The 20,813-nt window shown below is 43.8% G+C and overlaps 1 protein-coding gene across 1 annotated transcript in view; it reads left to right on the top strand.

Moving 5' to 3' along the window:
• EFHD1 (EF-hand domain family member D1) overlaps positions 1-15,429 on the top strand; it is a 50,818-nt gene extending 35,389 nt beyond the window's left edge. Inside the window, exons 3-4 of the mRNA XM_083364084.1 lie at positions 11,015-11,149; positions 11,424-15,429. Coding sequence (XP_083220210.1) covers positions 11,015-11,149; positions 11,424-11,558 — 270 coding nt within the window. The 3' untranslated portion in view covers positions 11,559-15,429. The remainder of the gene's footprint in view (positions 1-11,014; positions 11,150-11,423) is intronic.
• The last annotated feature ends 5,384 nt before the right edge of the window (positions 15,430-20,813 follow it).

Raw genomic sequence — 20,813 nt, forward strand, 5'->3', positions numbered from 1 at the left:
TGGTAATTGCCATGTCTTAAATCTTTTTGGTATGAGGAGATAGAGATACTGCTAGGCATTCAATATTGTATTGATATATTCAATAACAATAAAGTTCCAAAGGTTCTTGGAAATAGTTTCTTGGCTTGACCTATCTGAAAGGCTGAGAGGAAGGCAGTTTCTCCCCAAAACTCCATAGCAATCAGAAAGTGATCTGTCCCTAACAAGGGATGAAATTCAGTACTTCCCACTTTCAGATTATGTTTTTGAGAAGTGAGAAACAAATCTAGTGTGTGATCTCTTAATATACATGCAAGCCTCAATAACGTGGATTAGGTCCATGGTTGTTATGATGACCATGAACTCCTAGATCACTCCAGACTCCTCACAAGGGAAGATAGGTTTAAATCTCCGAAGACTACTAGCAAGGTGTAGAGGGAATGATCTTGAGGGGCAGAAGGAAGAGCTGCTACCAAAAAAACAGTCAAATGAAAGGAGATAAAGAGAAAGTGGTTGGGGGAAAACACATTCATACTTGGATGATTCTGTTACTGCAGCTTTACAATAAAAGTAGTACTGATCTACGTACATAATATTCCTAATTGTTCTACCTTAAAGGGCAAAGGAAATTCCTACCATTCTAGTATAGCCATAGCATAGATCAGTGGTGGCGAACCTATGGCACGCGTGCCAGAGGCGGCACTCAGAGCCCTCTCTGTGGGCACGCTCACCATGCCCCGGAGATGGCAACTGTCGCTCTTCAAACAGCTGCCCACTAATTTGCCGAGGTCCCACATGGCCGGATGCATCCTGGCATTGCTGATTCCCCTCCCCCGGTCTGGTCCCTCCTGGCCTCGCATGCTCTCCTTTTCCTGAGCACGACCCACTGCATCGCCTCCTGAGGTGTTGACTGGCCATCCGGCTGCTGGCGGTGGGCTGCGGAGCCCCAGAGTGCGCCGGTCGAGGGGCTGACAGACATGGTTGGCCCCTATGTGCTCGCTGGCCTTTGTGTGTGTGGGGGGGGATTGTGTCAGGCAGCAGCCACCTCAGCCCTTGCCTTGCCCCATGGCAATGGCACCCCTGCCCTGCCTCACCTCACTCTGCAGGATGAGCCTCCTGCCTATCGTCCCCACCTGCCGGAGACTGGATCTCCTCCATCCCTGCCCACCCCCACAGGCGTCCCTCCCCACAAGCAACATTGATGTGACCATGCCCAACTTGGCCACACTCACCCAATGTGCCATGACCACCACAGCCACGCCCACCCAGTTTACCATGCCCACCTGGCACCCAGCAATAAATAAGTGGGTTTTGGGTTGCAGTTTGGGCACTCGGTCTCTAAAAGGTTCACCATCACTGGCATAGATGTTGGCGGAGTAGGGGAATGGTATAATAAAAGGCCAGGTCATTTCCTGAAACAGCTCTATTAGAGTTAATGTGGAACAAATAAAAAGGCTAGTCAACTGGATTTTGGATTTAACCTGAATATTTATTTCTCATCTTTTGTTTTAATTCATAAATGACTACTTTGAGATGTAATAGTCAAAGTAATTGAACTACTTAGAAGTCAAAATTATGACTTCATGTTGATGTGTTACTATAATAATAAAAAGAAGTCTTAAAGCCTTTCAGTGTAGTTCATCTAAGTATTATTCACTTGATCTTGAGTAAACAATAAACTGTAATGGTAATACTACATTACATTATTAGCTTGCTGCTGATCCCTGTCCTGCTTTCTGTCCTATGGTGGAGTCCTGATTTTGGGTGTGCAGAGCAGGTTAGGTAAAGCCACTTTTCTCTCCTCCCTGTTTATAATTGTCACCAGTCTTGGGGAGGACATTTGTTAATCACAGCATGAACTTACAGGGTTGCAATTTTGAAAGAACACTTATGCGCACATGGAAGGGTAGACACGGTTTGCTGTGGGAAAAGCACCAGTTTAGCATCAGAACACTTAAGGGCCGCTTAGGAGTATCTCAGATGTGGTTAGTTAGGGATGAGATGAAAGCAGTGTTGTTCAGACATGGAAAAACAAATACATTTCATCTTGTTTATTAGCAAGCACTTTATATTTCACAAGCATTGAATGTGTTTGCTGTTGGTCACATGTAGCTATACTGTGGAACAGTTTTATAGTTGCCTGATTTTTAGGCTGAATATTGCTGTAAACTTACTGCTACTGGGGAAAAGGCATGGAAATTCCTTGGGTTGTTGTATTCTATAGTTTTGTAATGGTAATTTATTCCAATCTATTTTTACATCTGGTATTTAATAAAGTTAATTTTTACTTCTTCCAATTATCACTCTATCAATGTGTAACTAATTGCCACATACCATTCCAGACCAGATCTCAAAGTAAATAACAAGCATATAAAACAGCAAACTTGCTACAAATAAATTATTTCATCAGGAATAATAACTATGTGTCTGTGGTTTTTCTTGTTGTTAACAACACTGTTCCATGTTTCAAAGCACGGGCTGAATGTCTGTTTTTTGCTGTGAAATGTTTGATTTGTTCTTTGGGCTCTCCCTTTTTTTCCCTAAAAAGGTTGTCACTAACCCTAGCCTAGGGCTACCAGATCTGGGCTACAGACACTAGTTTTTGCAAAATGATAAAGAATTCTAGTATTTTACTACCACCTAGTGGTCATCCTCAATTTTGCAGCCCAGAACGTGTGACCTTACTAGCAGAGAGCAAAATGGTATCTGCATTTGTAACCTAGTAATACGTAGACTTGCAAGTGCAACTTGTCTTAGATTCTTCCAAGAGGAATTTATTCATGTCAAAGGTTTTTGGCATGACAGTTGTTCTCTGAGAATTCTAAAGGGTACCTTATTTTAGCACCTTTGAGCACTAGAATGTGATGTGTCTTGATTTGAAGCTTAGCTACAAATATGTTGCTTTCTTTGTTTTCTGAAAAGTGATTTTAATTTTAACTGGGTTTTAATTTTCTCAGGGTTCTATTTAATCTCTTTTAATTTGTTTTAACGTTTGTATTGACTGTTTTTTAAATGCCCTGTAAACCGCCCTGAGTCCTTCAGGAAAGGGCGGTATATAAATCTAAATAAAATAAATTTGATTTAATTTGGTACCTGAACATATACAGATTGTACGAATTATATTCATAAACACTGGTATAATATTGTGAAGAATCTCTAAAAAGTCATGTGAATGTGAACATTGTGAAATCACTAGCTAGTTACTCAGAGAGAACTTTTTCTATTCCTGTGGGTAGAGATGATCTGGATTTGGCAGCTCCCATCTGACCTCTTCCAGCTGTTTAGATGAGTCATTTCCATGTGCCTCTCTTTTTTTCTCTGTCAAAGGGTGTCACAATGTATTTCTCTATTGTGGCCAAATGGGGGAGATCTGCCTGGTAATCCTGAGAACTATAGTTCCCCTACAAACAGCTATGCCAGTGTACATACTGGGCTAGATTTGTATTCTGTGAACTAAAGTGTCACTGAATTTGAAGACCTTCTTGTTAATAATAAATATATAAGGAAGGTTTCTTGTGAAAGTGTTATATGAAGGTGTTAATCTTATTTTAAGACAGGTCTCCTACCCCCTAGTATCTCCACTTCCTGCCCCTCAGGGTTCCTGCAGGCCTTGGGTTTTCTTCCCACCCCACCAAGCTCCACACCCTTCTCATCCCATGTCACTAATTATGCACTTATCTTTCAAAGATCTCTGGAGCTGGGATTAGGGAAGGAGTGAAGGCTGCTCTGTTCCTGGGCCATGTAGGGAGATCCTGATGGTAACCACCATTTTCAGACTATACACAATTGAATGTGGCTATCCTAAAAATGGCATCCATTTCTGGAATTGTGCCATACGGCCCAGGAACAGAGTGGCCTACCCTCCTTCCCTAACCCATCCTCCGGAAATCTTCAAATTTAAGTGAGGAGGAGGGTGGGGGCCCACTGGTGAAGCAAGCCCAAAGCCTACAGGAAACCCAATAGGGCAGGGGTCCCAACCCTTGGTCCGTGGACCAGCACTGGGCCATGGCATGCCAGCAACCAGGCCGCACAAACAAGCAAAGCCCCATCCGCAAGGCAGCACACAAAACCAGGCAGCACACAAAACCACGCACCCTCCGGTCCATGGAAAAACCCCTCTCCACGGAATTGGTCCCTGGCATCCAAAAGGTTGGGGACTTCTGCAGTAGGGGGTAGGGAGGTAGGCAGGGGCACTGCAACATCCCTGTAGTTGGTTGTAAGGGTGAACAATCGCAGGCACCCTGCAGCAGCTAGACCTTTGGAACTGGATCTAAGTAGCTTTTGGGGAGTCCACCATAATGTTGAATGGTTGCTAAGCAACCGGTTGTAAGTCAAGGACTACATGTACATAATTTAACTGAGATTCTTTCAGTTAGATTCAGTACATTTTCCAGTTAATCATTATTGACACGAGATTGTCAGCATGGATAAGCTGCTAAACTTTATGCTTGTACCAGCTTCCTTGCACTGCAGTACTGTTTGTTCATGAATTAGACCAATGAATTGGAGAAAATCTATTAATTCAGGAGTAATGAACATGATTTACATGCAGGGACTGGCAAAATTGCTTTAATTTTGCTAACTACGCATTCTGTTCTTCAGCAAAGGGTTTCAGAAGGCAGCCTACATGTTTAAAATGTTCCAAATCTTGACAACAGCTTTATATTGCTTACCAAGGCAATTCTTGTACAGATCATTGCAGTTCTATCAACTCTATACCTAGTTTCTTACAAAAGGCAGTTTCTTGTCCCTGTTATATCAAGAAATAAACCATATTGTTCTATGGGCTTGCCATGGCAATTATGGCAGAAAATAAAATCCCTCAGTCAAGAACATCTTTATCATGCTGAGATGATAAAAATCTGAAACAAGGGTTGAGATGATGATATTCAATGGCTTTGTGGTCAGCCATCAAGTTCAAAACTCCCTCTCTTCAAATACTGAGTCTGTACTGATACTACACGACATTCCAGGTGTGTACAATTGCTAGAAATTACCTTCCCAGCTCAGTCACTTAGATGTTAGTAATGAGAGTATACTCAAGGTTGCAAGCATACCTAGTACTCCTACATCCTTCTATTTCCCCACAACAACCACCCTGTGAGGTGGATTAGGCTGAAATTGACCCAAATTTACCCATCTGGCTTTCATGCTTAAGGCAGGACTAGAACTCCCTCTAGTGCCTTAACCACTAAGACTATCTGCCAAGTTCCCTTGACTTTGCCTTTATCACATTCCAGCCCATGAATGAGAAAGGCGGAAATAATCTTTAGCTCTGCTCTGATCTAAAATAGTTTTTGTCTATTAAGCCAGCAGTGACCCATGACGATGTAACGGTGAGTATATTCTGACACACTCTACTTTGGCTCTGGGCAATTTCCTCTGCTCCATTTTTTTAATCCTCCAGAGAGAAACTCATTTTGAAAGACTATAAAACTTACTATTTAAACAACCTGTCATTTGATTGATGAGGTGAGTTGTGCAATAAAATAAAGAGAGACTGCACTGGGCAGCTCTGACAATCAGCAGCCAGGTGGGCCTACTTTGATAGCAGAAACAAGCTCACCCAGAAGCCAGCTGCCAGAGTTGCATGAAAGGTGGGAGGCTGGCTGTTTGATAAACTTGTTTTGAGGCAGGCTGAGCACTCTTAAAAAATCAAGCCTATGGTCAAGCCTGCTGCCCTGCTTATTGTCACACCGGGGGAACTATCTAGTGCAAGACTAGAGAGTCTGTCCCATTTAACTGAGGAGTCCATTCATTCCACTGATCACCGTTTAATGGCTTCAGAAATACCAGATTTTAACAGATGGCTTAGTCGTCTAGGCATCTATCAGCCATCCATCTTAATATTTTAATTTTGTATATTTTTATCATATTGAAATATTCTCTGTCTCTCTCTGTCTCTGTCTCTATCTCTCTCTCTCTGTGTGTGTGAGAGAGAGAGAGGAGATGATTCAATTAATGGCTTTCCATTATTGCACAATTGGCAGAAAAGCTGAACAGATACTATAGAGGCAGGATAGATATTGCCAATAGAGACATTTTATGCAAATTTAATTTTCTGACAGCTCAAGAATGGTTAGAACATACTAGTAACTTAACCAAGCCATGGAGGGAGGCACGATGTTAAGATGGGGTGACTCATGATTTGTCTTGAAATAAGACACATTTCACGTCCTCTAGTTGTTATGGGAAACAAACCAAAATACGCAAGGGGATTAAATTACCAATTTCCTCCAAGAAGACATCTTCACAATTATTTGTTTTTTCCCACTGCATGAAAGCTTTTCAGTCTAATATTAGGAACAAACTGATATTCTGAGAGGGTAATCCAGAGATTCATTGTGTTAGCTCAGGCCCTCCATCCTACAGTAGTCTTCAGACTCTGAACAGTATTGCAGTGAGTAATGACTTCATCATTATGGCAAAGTCGTTTGTTTACAGGCACATTGAGCTGGAGAATGTGACTCACTGAGGAATTGTTAAATACTGTCCCAGCAAATTGTACTTACATGGTTGGATGAATACACCCATTCTAACTATGGCCTGAAACAATCTAGCAGTTTTGTAATCTTCCCCACCCATCCCTGGGGCATTTAGGGAATTTTTTATTTTTTTATTTCAAATGCTATATTAGTAAGCTACTGGAAAAAAGAATGAAAGCTTGGGAACAAACAGTTCTGCCAGATGCTTAACTTCCTGATTAAAAAAATGTAATTATTGATAACATGATTCTACTGTCCCCTAGTGAAAAAAATATGAATTCTGCACATAATAGTGAAATCAGTACTATCCATTATATGTAGTAATAGTTGTAGCCAGAATTCTCTGTAGAACTTGATAAATTACTTTGTGGTTTTATCTGCTAAGGGTTTATAATTTGTCTCTATGTAAAGTGGAAATACAGTTGAAATCCATTTAATGTATGGATATATTGAAATTTGGAATGTAATCTAATTAGAAGCAATAACTTTGAATAAAATAGCACTCTAAAATTTAATAGTGTCCTTGGTCTTCTTTTAAACTTATCTTTGGTCTTGGGTTTCTCATCAGAATAAGGGATATAAAAAGTACATTCTTTATTTCTCTCCCATAAATTATTTATTTTTAATAGCCTTCCTTAGAGAAGCTGTAGGTTGCATGTTCTTTTTAGTTGTTTGTGGGGGAGTTGCATCAAAACATTTTATCTGATGGGTCTCCTCCTCTATCAGTAGGCCCTGGTGGATTTACCAGACTCTGATGGCAAGGTTTCAGCAGAATGGGCCTTTTTAAAAAAAATTCCAATCAATGTCCTAGACTCAGCAGTGTTGCCATTAAGGCATTAATGGGAACTATTTTATAGTGTTGGGTGTATCACAGCTATCTGGTGCTGCTTGGAGTACTAAGCAGTTGCTCACAGATACCAATTGCTGTTGCCAACATTTGAGTGGGAGGAGTAAGGGAAGTAACATTGCAGAAAAATGTTCACCTAATCTTCCCCAGTGTAGTGTCCTCTGTATTTATTTATTTATTTTTTGGGACTTATATGCCGCCCTATCTCCCAAAGGATTCTGGGCGGCTAACAACAATAAAAAACAACAATTAAACAATTAAAAAAGAATTAAATAACAGCCCCCAAATAAATTAACTACCGGTACTCAGTTAAAAATTAAAACATTTAAAAACCCATCATCAATCCAGGTCAGCCTGATGGAAGAAGAAAGTTTTGAGGTCGCGGCGAAAGGACCGGAGGTCCGGGGCCATCCGAAGCTCAAGGGGGAGTTGGTTCCAAAGGGCTGGTGCTCCCACAGAGAAGGCTCTCCCCCTGGGGGTCGCCAGCTAACAATGTGCAGCCTCCTGAGCTCAGGCTGGTCTACCTAAATGCCAGGTCCGTTGCTAATAAGGCTCCTCTTGTTCAAGACCTAGTGGAGAGTGAGCACGCGGACCTGACTTGCATCACGGAAACCTGGCTGGGCCCAGAGGGTGGTGTCCCTCTGGTTGACCTACGCCCGCCTGGTTTCCGGGTGCTGCACCAGCCTCGGGCCCATGGTAGGGGCGGAGGAGTGGCAGTAATCATCAGGGAGACCCTTAGCCCGCGGGAGACCACCGTCCCTCAGATAGTCGGGTGTGAGTCTCTCTTTCTGAGATATGGCCCTGGGGCGCAGTTGGGCCTGCTGCTAACGTACCTTCCACCTAACCGCGCAGCGGCAGCCCTGCCTAAGCTACTCGATGTCCTCTCGGGGTTGGTGGTTGAATTCCCCAAACTCATGGTTTTGGGCGACTTCAACCTACCATCCCTAGGAGGATCGTCCGAACTAGCTCGGGAGTTCATGGCTTCCATGACGGCCATGGACCTGTCGCAAATAATTTCAGGACCGACTCATGAGGGAGGCCACACCCCCGACTTGGTGTTCCTATCTGGACGGTGGCGTGATGAAATTGGTGGGGGCTCCCCAACCGTTATGCCCCTGTCATGGACCGATCATCACCTCCTACGGCTAGACTTCCGCTTTGCCACCCCCCGCCGTGGGTGCGCGGACCCAACCAGATGGTACCGCCCCAGGTGCCTAATGGACCCTGATAGGTTCCAGGCAGCGCTTGGGAACCCACCTGCACTCCCTGCTCACAGCTCGGCGGATGCCTTAGTGGAAGCCTGGGAAAGGGCAGCCACAGAGGCACTTGACCGAGTTGTACCCCTGCGGCCCCTGACCTGGCGCAGATCCCAGCGAGCCCCATGGTTCACCACGGAGCTCCGGGAGATGAAGCGTCGGAGACGGGGCCTAGAGAGCCGTTGGAGATCCAGTCGATCTGAATCCGACCGGTTGCGACTAAGAAGCCACACCAGGTCTTATCTCGCAGCGATAAGGGTGGCGAGATCCAATTACTTTTCCACCCTCATCGCGTCCGCAGATAATCGCCCGGCTGCCCTGTTCAGAGTGACTCGCTCCCTTCTGAACCAAGAGGTGAGAGAGGAACCCTTACAGGGTCGAGCCGAGGAATTCAGTCAATATCTGTTGGATAAAATCGCTCGGATTCGAACTGGCCTGGACTCCAACTGGGCAGAGTCTGAGGAACAGGACATGGACAGTCTTGACGTCATCTGGGAGGAATTTGATCCTGTGACTCCAAAGGAAGTGGACAGGACTATGAGGAGGTTGAGCTCCTCCACATGCTTACTGGACCCGTGCCCTTCCTGGCTGGCTTATGCAGCTCGAGAGGGGACACAAGGCTGGTTTCAGGCGGTCATCTCTGCTTCTCTGAGTGAGGGTCACTTCCCCGCCTCCTTGAAGGAGGCGGTGGTGAGACCTCTCCTCAAGAAGCCAACCTTGGACCCAGCTTCATTGAATAACTTTCGTCCAGTCTCCAACCTTCGCTTCCTTGCGAAGGTTGTTGAGAGTGTGGTGGCGCATCAGCTTCCTCAGGTCCTGGATGAAGCAGATTATCTAGACCCGTGCCAATCGGGCTTCAGGCCAGGCTACAGCACGGAGACGGCATTGGTCGCTCTGATGAATGATCTCTGGAGGGCCCGGGACAGGGGCCATTCCTCTGTCCTAGTCTTATTAGACCTTTCGGCGGCTTTCGATACCATCGACCATGGTATCTTGCTGCGGCGCCTCAGGGGATTGGGAGTGGGAGGCACGGTTCTGCGGTGGTTCTCCTCCTTTCTCCTGGGACGCTCGCAGTCGGTGTTGGCAGGGGGACAGAGGTCGACTCTGAGGCCTCTCGTTTGTGGAGTCCCTCAGGGGTCGGTTCTCTCGCCTCTCCTGTTCAACATCTACATGAAACCGCTAGGTGAGATCATTCGTGGTTTTGGAGTAGGGTACCATCAGTATGCTGATGACACCCAGCTTTTCATCTCAACTCCAAACAGCATCAGTGATGCCCTCGACGTGATGTCCCGTTGCCTGGAAGCGGTTCGGGAATGGATGGGGAGTAACAGGCTTCAACTCAACCCGGACAAGACTGAATGGCTGTACATACCGGCATGCCAGGATACTCAGAGCATTCCATCCCTTAACATCGGGGGTGAGTTATTACCCCGTTGATAGGGCCCGCAACCTGGGTGTCCTCCTAGACTCACAGCTATCCTTGGAAGATCACATAGGAGCTGTGATCAGGGGGGCCTTCACTCGGGTTCGGCTGGTGCGCTAACTACGACCTTATCTGGACCTGGATGCCTTGCGTACAGTCACCCATGCACTTGTGACCTCTCGCCTTGACTACTGCAACGCTTTCTACATGGGGCTGCCCTTGAGAGCCACTCGGAAGCTTCAGCTGGTGCAGAGTGCAGCTGCACGAACACTTTTGGGAGCCTCCCGATACTCCCATATCACACCTCTCCTCCGTGAGCTGCACTGGCTTCCGGTTGCCTTCCGAGTGAAATTCAAGGTGCTAATGATGACATACAAAGCCCTACATGGCATGGGTCCGGAATACCTACGGGAGCACCTACTGCCAACGTCAACACCCCTCCATCCTGTGCGCTCCCACAGAGAGGGCCTCCTCAGGGTGCCACCGGTCAAAGAATGCCGGCTGGTTGCCCCCAGGGGGAGGGCATTCTCAGTGGGTGCGCCAACCCTCTGGAACTGCTTGCCTACCGATATCCGGATGGCCCCTGACCTTCGCACCTTCCGGCGCGACTTAAAAACTTACCTGTTCCAGCAGTCCGGCCTGGCCTGACAGCTCTTGGGGTTTCTTTTGTTTTTTACTATTGTTTAACTGTATACATACATTGCTCTGTACACCGCCCCGAGTCCCTCGGGAGAAGGGCGGTATAAAAAAACAAATAAATAAATAAATAAATTGTCTGGCTGACGGCACCCTGAGGAGGCCCTCTCTGTGTGAGTTCACTGGGCGATGGGAAGTCGTATACATCTACAGTTGCTATAGTTATGGGAGCTTTTAAATAAGGGATGATCTAGCCACAAATCTTTATCTACTTGGATCCTAAACAAATATACTTTCTGAATAAATGCAGAATCTCCAATCTTAAACTTGGAGTTTAATATTATTTATTTTTTCTAAATAATTTCCCATTGTCTTTTCTCCCCCCTAGTTTCTCCTGATTTTCCATAAAGCTGCTGCTGGAGAACTTGAAGAAGACAGTGGATTGATGGCTTTAGCAAAGCTCTCTGAAATAGATGTGGCTCTTGAAGGAGTAAAAGGAGCCAAAAGTTTTTTTGAAGCAAAGGTAAAAACATGTGTGTCACCACAAATTGTTAAATGTGTAGAAAATAATGACACAAAGTGAATTTTATTTTATTATTTAATTTATTTAAATAAAATCAAATATTTGTCCTGACCTTGGAATGTGGCCATTGTAATGGGACTCACAAATGTAGGGCAATTTTTTTCTCTGCAAAAACTGCATACCTCTGTAATGAGATAAGCCCTACTGAATACAGTGTGTTTTATAATTGTTCCAATAGTAATAACAATATTACTATTTTATACCTGAATTTTAGGTACAAGCTTTGTCTTCAGCAAGCAAGTTTGAAGCAGAAATAAAAGCAGAACAAGATGAGCGAAAACGTGAGGAAGAAGAAAGACGGCATCGCAGAGCGGCCTTCCGAGAACTCAAGTCAGCATTCAGTCAGTAGTGGAAACAGTCTTGTCACCAGAAATTGGTGTACATTCTTACAAGCTTTGTCTGTGATTAGACATTTACCTAAATGGAAACAGAAATGATTTGATGCCTCTTTTTCTTTTTTTTTCTTTTTAAAAGCTCCTGTTTAGGTACTGGAGGATGTGCCACCAATGGTAGCATTCAGAAACTTGCAAATGCTAGGTGTAATTCCAATAGACCTTATACTCTAATAATAATTGCTTAGAAGAATTAAATGTAATAATGAAGTCCCATGAGCAGACGCTGTAAATCCTCATAAACAAACTGAATACTAGCAATTTCATTTTTGTCATTCTAAACAATCCTGCTTCAATAGTTATATTCTTCAGAATTTCTTTTTATATAATGTTTGGCTCTGCTTTACTTTCAGAAAAAGAAATTGCTTCTCAGATAAGCTGGAATGCTCTAATCTGAAGTGCTCTGTATATTAGAAAATGAGCTCCTGATGATGGTACTGGGGAGGATGGGATAAAGGAAATTTCTAGTTATTAGATTTTTGCTGCGATCCAAAAATATTCTTATCTGAATGACGGTTATGTTTTTTCATTCTGCTGATTCAACTTCTCCCCAAAGTTAGACTTAAATACCTCTCAGTTTTTCCATGCCAGTCATGAGAAAATGTTTAAGGGACACCAGAGGCTACAGCTGGAAAGAGGAGACAGGAAATCCATACTGCACAAGTGAAATTCCATGTGTACTTTTCTGAATCTAAGCTGCTATTTAAGAGTCCTGAATACATATCGACACAATATTCATCATTCAGTTTTTCCTCTTTTCTCTGTAACAAAGCAAGAACAGTTGTGATCTTAGGCCTTCTGCCTTAGTTCTGAACTTTTGTGATCGTATTCTTTTATATGATCTGCATGGGACCAGAACCTTCCCCCCCTTTTCTTTCTGTGTATTTTAGTCATCGAGTTTTAACAAGTAACCAAATTTCTATCAATATTAAGGGAGCAGTATAGTTTAGGGCCCATTAGTTTTTCACTCTGTAAATCTTTATGCTACTTGATCCTTATTAAGAATTAAACTCCTTTTTGCAGAGTTGCCACTTTCATAAGATGTTGAAATTATTTGCCAGTTCCAACAATTTGTTTGCAAGAAAAATAGATTTCAAAGCAGAACCTGTAATATAGTTCAACAAGCTTGTATTGTATACAGAATTTACATGTGTATATGTCTACATACATAAAGAAAAATGCTTGCTGCTTTACTAATCTTGTCATCAAATTGCAAACAAATATATTATCTATTTCTTTGTTTTTACATTTAGCTTTTTACACTGTAATACTAAACTGTGAGTGCAGAATAAAAAAAGCCGCCTGCTGAATATATAATAGTGGGGAAAAGAATTGCTACTAATTAAAACTGTATTTGCAAATCTGCGGATTATATTTGATAAAAATTGCATGTTTTAACTAAAATATTTATAATAAATGTTTTTGTATCTCACAAAGTTTGATTTTTTGTGTTACCTGTGTAAATAAAACTTAAAAAAACTGGTAGTGGCTAAATTTGAAATCCTGTATCAATATAAAGGTTGCATCCTTTAGGGAAAATGGGTTTACGTTTATGATCTGAAAAATATGAATCAATAATTATTGTCAATATCAAAACTGAAGTATATTTGTGGAATTCCCATTAACTCTGTTGCTTTGTCAATAACATAAGTTTATGGCTATGATCACATGAATATATCTGGTTTGAACCCCAGAAAGGATATTCCTTAATACTCATGAGCCCAAGACTGAACTATTCTCATTTGCTTTTGATGTGTTCTGTCATTTAGTATTTGACTGTAGTGTCAACTGTTTCCACTGTTTATAAAATTGCTTTGATATGATCTGAAATAGTACACTATTACAAGCATGCTGAAGCTTCTGTTTAATGAGTCTCTAACTAGCCTTCTTGATTTGCTTAACTTCAGAGGCAGCAGGCATTACAACTTCAGAGGTCCCTTTCTAGAAAACTAGCAAAGAGTTATGTTTCTTTGGAAATCCTTCTTTTAAAGTTGGTGATACAGTTGCAAGAAAAAGTATGTGAACCCTTTGGGATTACGTGGAGTTTTGCATGAATTGGCCATAAAATGCGCTCTAAACGTCATGAAAGTCACAACAATAGAGAAACACAGTCTGCTTAAAATAATACTACACAAATATTAGCTGTTGTCATGTTTTAATTGAACATAAGATGGAAACATTCACAGTGCAGGGTGGAAAAAGTATGTGAACCTTTGGACTTAATAACTGGTTGACCCTCCTTTGGCAATAACCTCAACCAAACGTTTCCTGTAGTTGCAGATCAGACCTGCACAACGATATGGAGTAATTTTGGACCACTCCTCTGCACAAAACTGTTTCAGTGTAGCAATATTCTTGGGATGTCTGGTATGAATCGCTCTCTTAAGGTCATGCCACAGCATTTCAATCGGGTTGAGGTCAGGACTCTGACTGGGCCACTCCAGAAGGCGTATTCTGTTCTGTTGAAGCCATTGTTTTGTTGAATTACTTGTATGCTTTGGGTCATTGTCCTGTTGCATCACCCATACTCTGCGGAGCTTCAGTTGGCGGACAGATGGTCGTACGTTTTCCTGCAAAATGTCCTGATAAACTCTGGAATTCATTTTCCCATCAATGACAACAATCCATCCAGGCCCTGAGGCAGCAAAGCAGCCCCAAACCATGATGCTCCCTCCGCCATGTTTTACAGTGGGGATGAGGTTTTGATGTTGGTGTGCTGTGCCTTTTTTTCTCCACACATAGTGTTGTGTGTTTTTCCCAAACAACTCAATTTTGGTTTCATCTGTCCACAGTATATTTTGCCAGTAGTGCTGTGGAACATCCAGGTGCTCTTTTGCAAACTTCAAACGTGCTGCAATATTTTTTTTGGACAGCAATGACTTCCTCTGTGGTGTCCTCCCATGCACTCCATTCTTGTTTAATGTTTTCCTTATTGTAGATGTGTCAACAAAAATGTTAGCATGTGCCAGAGATTTCTGTAGGTCTTTAGCTGACACTCTAGGATACTTCTTTACCTCATTAAGCATTATGCGCTGTGCTCTTGCAGTCATTTTTACAGGACGACCACGCCTAGGGAGAGTAGCAACAGTGCTAAACTTTCTCCATTTGTAGACTGTCTTACCGTGGACACATGAACATCAAGGCTTTTGGAGATACTTTTGTAACCCTTTCCAGCTTCATGCAAGTCAACAATTCTTGATCGTAGGTCTTCTGAGAGCTCTTTTCTGCGAGGCATGGTTCACATCAGACAGTGCTTCTTGAGACCAGTAAACCCAAAACAGGTGTGTTTTTAAAGGGCAGGACATCTGTCAGCAACACATCCAATATCATCACACTGGTTGGAGTCAAGGTTGGCTCACTCCTGGCTCCAATTAGCTCTTGGAGAAGTCATTAGGCTAGGGGTTCACACACTTTTTCCACCCTGCACTGTGAATGTTTCCATCTTATGTTCAATTAAAACATGACAACAGCTAATATTTGTGTAGTATTATTTTAAGCAGACTGTGTTTTTCTATTGTTGTGACTTACATGATGTTTAGAGCGCATTTTATGGCCAATTCATGCAAAACTCCACGTAATCCCAAAGGGTTCACATACTTTTTCTTGCAACTGTAGGTCCTTGTTTACTGAAAGTGCCTTTGAGAAAACCGAGACAGGAAGGCAGCCTGAAGAAATATAAATGGCAAATTACAGCACATTTCATCAAAAGATGTTTAAACTGTTTTTCTTTGAGCTCCACCTAGTGGATTATTTCTGTACTTTGTGAATGGCAAGTATTATTCTATGTAGAAATTTGTCATAAATACCAGCCAATAAATGGAATGGAAGAAAGAATTACAGCCAATGAAATTTCTCTTTGTCTTTGCAAGCTATATTTTACTTTTGCTGAAACATTAAATAGGGATTCAAATTTTCTTCTACTTCACTACACAGTAGTGTAACTATTTATTTACAGATTTTGTGTCCTATTGCAGAAGCAATATTGCTGCATGGTTAACAAAAAAATGTTTAAATCTTATTCTATCTTATGCTCATTTTTCTGCTTGTTTAATTTTTTGTTTAAGTAAAATAACATTTACACAGTTACATTTTTCAGCAGTTAATTTTAGTCATTTAGGAAGGTGGTGTACGGTGGCAGTGGAGAAGAGGGAAATAGATTGATTGCTACTGGCATGCATCAGTGATACAATTACTTCTTGGAAATTGAGCTTTGAATGTCTTAAGTTCTTACCATTTTAAATACCATGCATAATGAAGAAAGAAGAGAAATTTAAGGTGAGAAAAAATTGTTTAGCAGCGGATAGAAGGAGCCCTGATATTTATATTCAACTGTATTTAATTTTATCCCACCTTTATTACTTTATAAGTATCTCCAGGCAGTGAACATGCCTAATGCTTCCTCCTCCTCCTATTTTCCCCACAATAATAATCCTGTGAGATAGCTTGGGCTGAGAAGGCGCAAATAGCCTAAAGTCATCCAGGTAGCTTTCATGTCTAAGGGGAGAATAGCACTCACAATTGCCTGGTTTCTGGACAGCACCTTAACCACTACATCATACTATTATTTATAATTATTTACAGTGCTTTTTTTCTAAAAAAAGGTGCCGGAACTCTCATCTTGGCAGGCGCAGGAGGCGGGGGTGGGGGTGGGCGGTGCTGCTGCAGTCACAGGTGCGAAGGGTGTTGACGGCAGGCTCCCCTCCCTGGGGCCAAAGCCGGTGAGGCTGGTGCTGTGGGAGCAGCAGAGCCCACTCTATATGGCGGGGCTGTGCGGTGCGGGCAGCGGAGGCGGTGTGGGCCAGGCTGTCAGAATCCATTTATATCACATTTCATAATTGTATAGGTAGAACAACGTGCTATTTCTGGGGATTCTGCCATCTCTCCGAGGGGGGGGGAGAGGATGGTTACTAAAGCGATTTTCAAACAACAGGGGATGTTTTACTGGGGAAGGGAGGGGGGACAGACAGGTCTGGATTGTATCTTCATTTACAACTGAAAAGGAAAGCAATAACCATAAAACCAAGGAGAGTTCCCTTTCCCATGGAAGAACCTGACACCTAGCAACTGACGACAGCCTGACCAAATGGATGAGGGGAGGGGCTGGAATGGGAATGGTTTATATAGGATTGAAATGTAACTTTTCTCAGATTCCGTCTTGTATTCCCACAATCTATTCCATCCTAGTAAACATTTTCCTTTTGGACTAAACTTGCATCCAAGAGTTCTTATTTCCTAAGATGTGGATTGAGGTGGGTCCTGACAGTAGACAGAATCTGCTTTAAGAGTCAACCTGGAAGGGAAAACCTTACCGGGGGACTTTGCAACAAATAAAATGTCTGGCGACGAAGCAAGAGAGGAGGGAAGCCCCATGGAGGGGGAGTCTTCCCCCCAAATGGAATCCCAGAGACAATGGGAAGCTGAAGCAGCATATTCCCCCGGGGAAGAAGCGGTGGAGCAGTACGACCGAAAACCCTGGTGGTCGATGGGCGTTGGAAGGAAAAGTGAGTGGGAAAAGGCTTCGGGAGAAACGACCCTGAGGCGTAGTAACTGTTAGAGATTAAACTTGATTTGGGTGACAATATTATATAATGGAGTAAAAGCACCTTTAAGGAGTTAAACGGCCTAAGGGTGTGGCTGTAATTATTCCACATAAAAGAGAGTTAGATGTTACACATAGTTGCTCTTGCTCTTGTATATGTGTTTGATGTTAGTGTTTGGATACCTCTTGTTTTCTTGTTTGCTAACTTGATATTTATTCTCTCAAGAATCAACTGCTTGCTACAGTGTATATTGTTTTTGATATTGGTAAGCAGCTTTTGTATTTTGATACTATGTTTTTATGGACTGACTTTTATGTGCATGATACTGGATTGATATTTGGACTATTTCTTACTGTGTTTCTTTTTGTTGTCTGAGTAAAAATAAGTTATAAAACTCGTGTTAGTGCATTACTGTTTGCCTAAAAGTCCCAGTACAACTTCCACTGTGTATTACTAATACTCTGTTAAACAAACCATTTTTTCAACAACATATTCTAACAGTAACCACCAGCCGGAATGGAGGCAAGAGATGGAGAGTTCCCTGCACGCCAGTGAGGAGGAGCGGATCCTGGAAAAGGCCATTGATCTGATGAAAGCAACCCTGAGTTCACTGAGGGAGGAGAGAGCTGAAAATCGCAACTGAGGCAGCGCCTGGGGACGCAACTGGAAAGGTAACGGAGGGGATCCAACACCTGAAACCCCGGGGCCATCCAATGGAACAGGAATTGCTGCCTCAGCAGTACCCCCCCCAGAACCACAGATGGGGACCAGGATGAGGAGCGATACCGGCCACGGCGCAGACAACGCTCCAGCCAAAGACTCCTGCCCCTGGAAGTCAAATTCAAGGGGGAGCCATCACGACTGGGATTTTTCCTAACCCAAGTCCTCAGCTACATGGAAGAGTACGGACGGGACATCCCCAGTGACAAAACACGCATCCGAATTGTGCAATCTGCCCTGGACGGGACGGCTGCAGACTGGGTGGTGAACTTGCATGACTCCAACGCCCCAGAACTCAACGACTTCAACCGATTCATGTCATCTTTGAGGCGACGGTTCGAGGATCCTTTGGCTGACCGTAAGGCCCGGGAGAGAATCAAAACGGTGAGGCAGGGCAGGCGAGCAGTGGCTGATTATACCCAAGAATTCCGAGCCATTGCCAGCAAGCTGAACTGGCCAGAAGACATCCTCCTTAGCCACTTCAAAGACGGTCTGAACTACGACCTGTATGATGCTTGTCTGCCTCGAGGAGACCCACCCCACCTCGACGACTGGTACATCCTGGCGGAGGAAGTGGAAATAGACCTACTGAAGAGACACCGCAGAGGAAAACCATGGGGCCGCCTGCCACCCGAGCAAACACGCGAGGGGGAAAACCCATCAGCCACAGCCAAAAAATCAACAAGTTGCTTCAACTGCGGGAGAGAGGGCCACCGTGCTGCAGAATGTCGTTCAAAAGCCCCCCCACGAAAACCAGAGGCATCATCCTCCAAGAAGCCGGGGAAGCCCCAAGGCAACACAAAAGAATCTTCCATGAAGGGGACAGAGGCTGTAGAGTCCACAATTCCTGCCAGGAACTGGGACTGGACTCCGGCCTGCGCCGCAGGGACGGTGGACAACTCGGAAGACAGCTCAGAGGGAGAACCATTGGTAAGTGGACCCCTTCCACCCATACTTAAGACAGTGACTATATTAGCTTCCCCTATGCCTGAAGCAGCCAAAATAAAAGCTCTGATAGACTCTGGGTGCATTCGCTGCCTTATCAGCCCAACGCTGGTGGAGAGATTGAGCATCCCAGTGAGGAGGCTAAAACAACCAATCTCTTTTAGTCAATTAGATGGGACAATAGCAGGGGGAGGACCAGCCACCCTAGCCACTTTACCAATCCACCTATCACTGGGGCCCCATGAGGAGGACATAACGTTTATAGTGGCCCCAGGCATGGAATGCCCAATGATCCTAGGACTGGAATGGCTGAAGAAATGGAACCCCGGGATAAACTGGAGGACAGCAGAACTCAATTTCCCAAAGGGGGGGCAGAAGAACTTAGACTCCAAAAGCACCCCCCCAACCCAGAGGGAGGAGACAGCAGCAGTGGGGAAAGAGAAGGGACTACCAGAGATACCGGAGGAATACAGGGACCTGGCTGAGGTTTTCAGTGAGGAAAGAGCAGATGAGCTTCCCCCCCCACCGCCCCACAGACTGCACCATAGAATTCAAACCTGGGGCAAAACTCCCAAAATGCAGGATGTATGCCATGAGCCCAAGGGAAATGGCAGAAATGGAGAGATTCATAAAGAAAAACTTAGAAAGAGGATTTATTGAGCCTGCCAAACCCAAAGTGGCCGCCCCGGTTCTGTTCAGGGAGAAGAAGGATGGGTCCTTTCGTTTGGTTGTGGACTATAGAAATTTGAACACAATTAGTGAATGTAATCTGTACCCCCTTCCCCTAATGAAGGATATGTTATCCCACCTATCGAAAGGAAAGATTTTTACCAAACTAGACCTGAGGGAAGCATACTACCGTATTAGGATTAAGGAAGGAGACGAATGGAAGACTGCATTCAACTGCCCAATGGGGTGCTATCAATTCAAAGTATTGCCATTCGGACTGCAAGGGGCCCCCGCAGTCTTTATGCAATTAATTAATGACGTGCTGAGAGAGCACCTATATAAGGGGGTCCTGGTTTACCTCGATGACATCCTTATCTTCACAGAAACCAAAGAGGAACATATCAAACTAGTCAGAGCAGTCCTGAAGAAGTTGCGAGCTGCCCACTTATATGCTAAATTATCGAAGTGTGAATTCCATCAGGAAAAAATCGACTACCTGGGATATCGCATATCTCCAGAGGGCATCGAAATGGACCCTGAGAAGGTCAGGGCAGTACTAGAGTGGGCACCCCCCCGCACACGGAAGCAATTGCAAAGTTTCCTGGGGTTTGCAAACTTCTACCACCAATTCATCCCCGCATTTGGCCAAATAGCCATGCCCCTCACAAATTTGTTGAAAATGAAGGGGGGGTCACCCGTGAAACCCAGCCAGCCTCTGAAATGGTCAATGGAATGTCAAGCAGCATTTGAGAGGCTAAAGAGACTTTTTTCTGCTGAACCTGTCCTAAAACACCCAGATCCCGACAAACCTTTTGTAATACAGGCAGATGCGAGTGATGTAGCGGTAGGAGCCGTACTATTACAAGAAAATGATGGGGGGACATTGCAACCATGCGCATACACATCCAGAAAAGTCACAGAAACAGAACAACGCTGGCCAATATGGGAAAAAGAGGCATTCTCGTTGAGGTGGGCATTACTAACATGGCGCCAATTTTTAGAAGGAAATAAAATACCTTTCCAGGTCTGGACAGACCACAAAAATTTGGAAGCACTAAAAATGCCCAGGAAGCTCACTCCTAAGCAAGCCCGCTGGTCCCAACATTTTCACCGATTCAATTTCACTCTCAAACACTTACCGGCGGGAAAGAACTTCCTAGCAGATGCATTATCCCGCATGCCCCAATATAACAGCACAAGAGTTACTGACTTTAAACCACTTGTACCGGAACAACAACTGGCAGCACCAGTCACCACCAGGGCACAAGAAAAAATGAAGCCGAAGGTAGATAGCCAAACTGGAATAGAATTCAGGAAATCTTTGGAAAGTGATGAATG

This window comes from Vipera ursinii (genome assembly GCF_947247035.1).
Source record: "Vipera ursinii genome assembly, chromosome: 5".
Lineage (NCBI taxonomy): Eukaryota > Metazoa > Chordata > Lepidosauria > Squamata > Viperidae > Vipera > Vipera ursinii.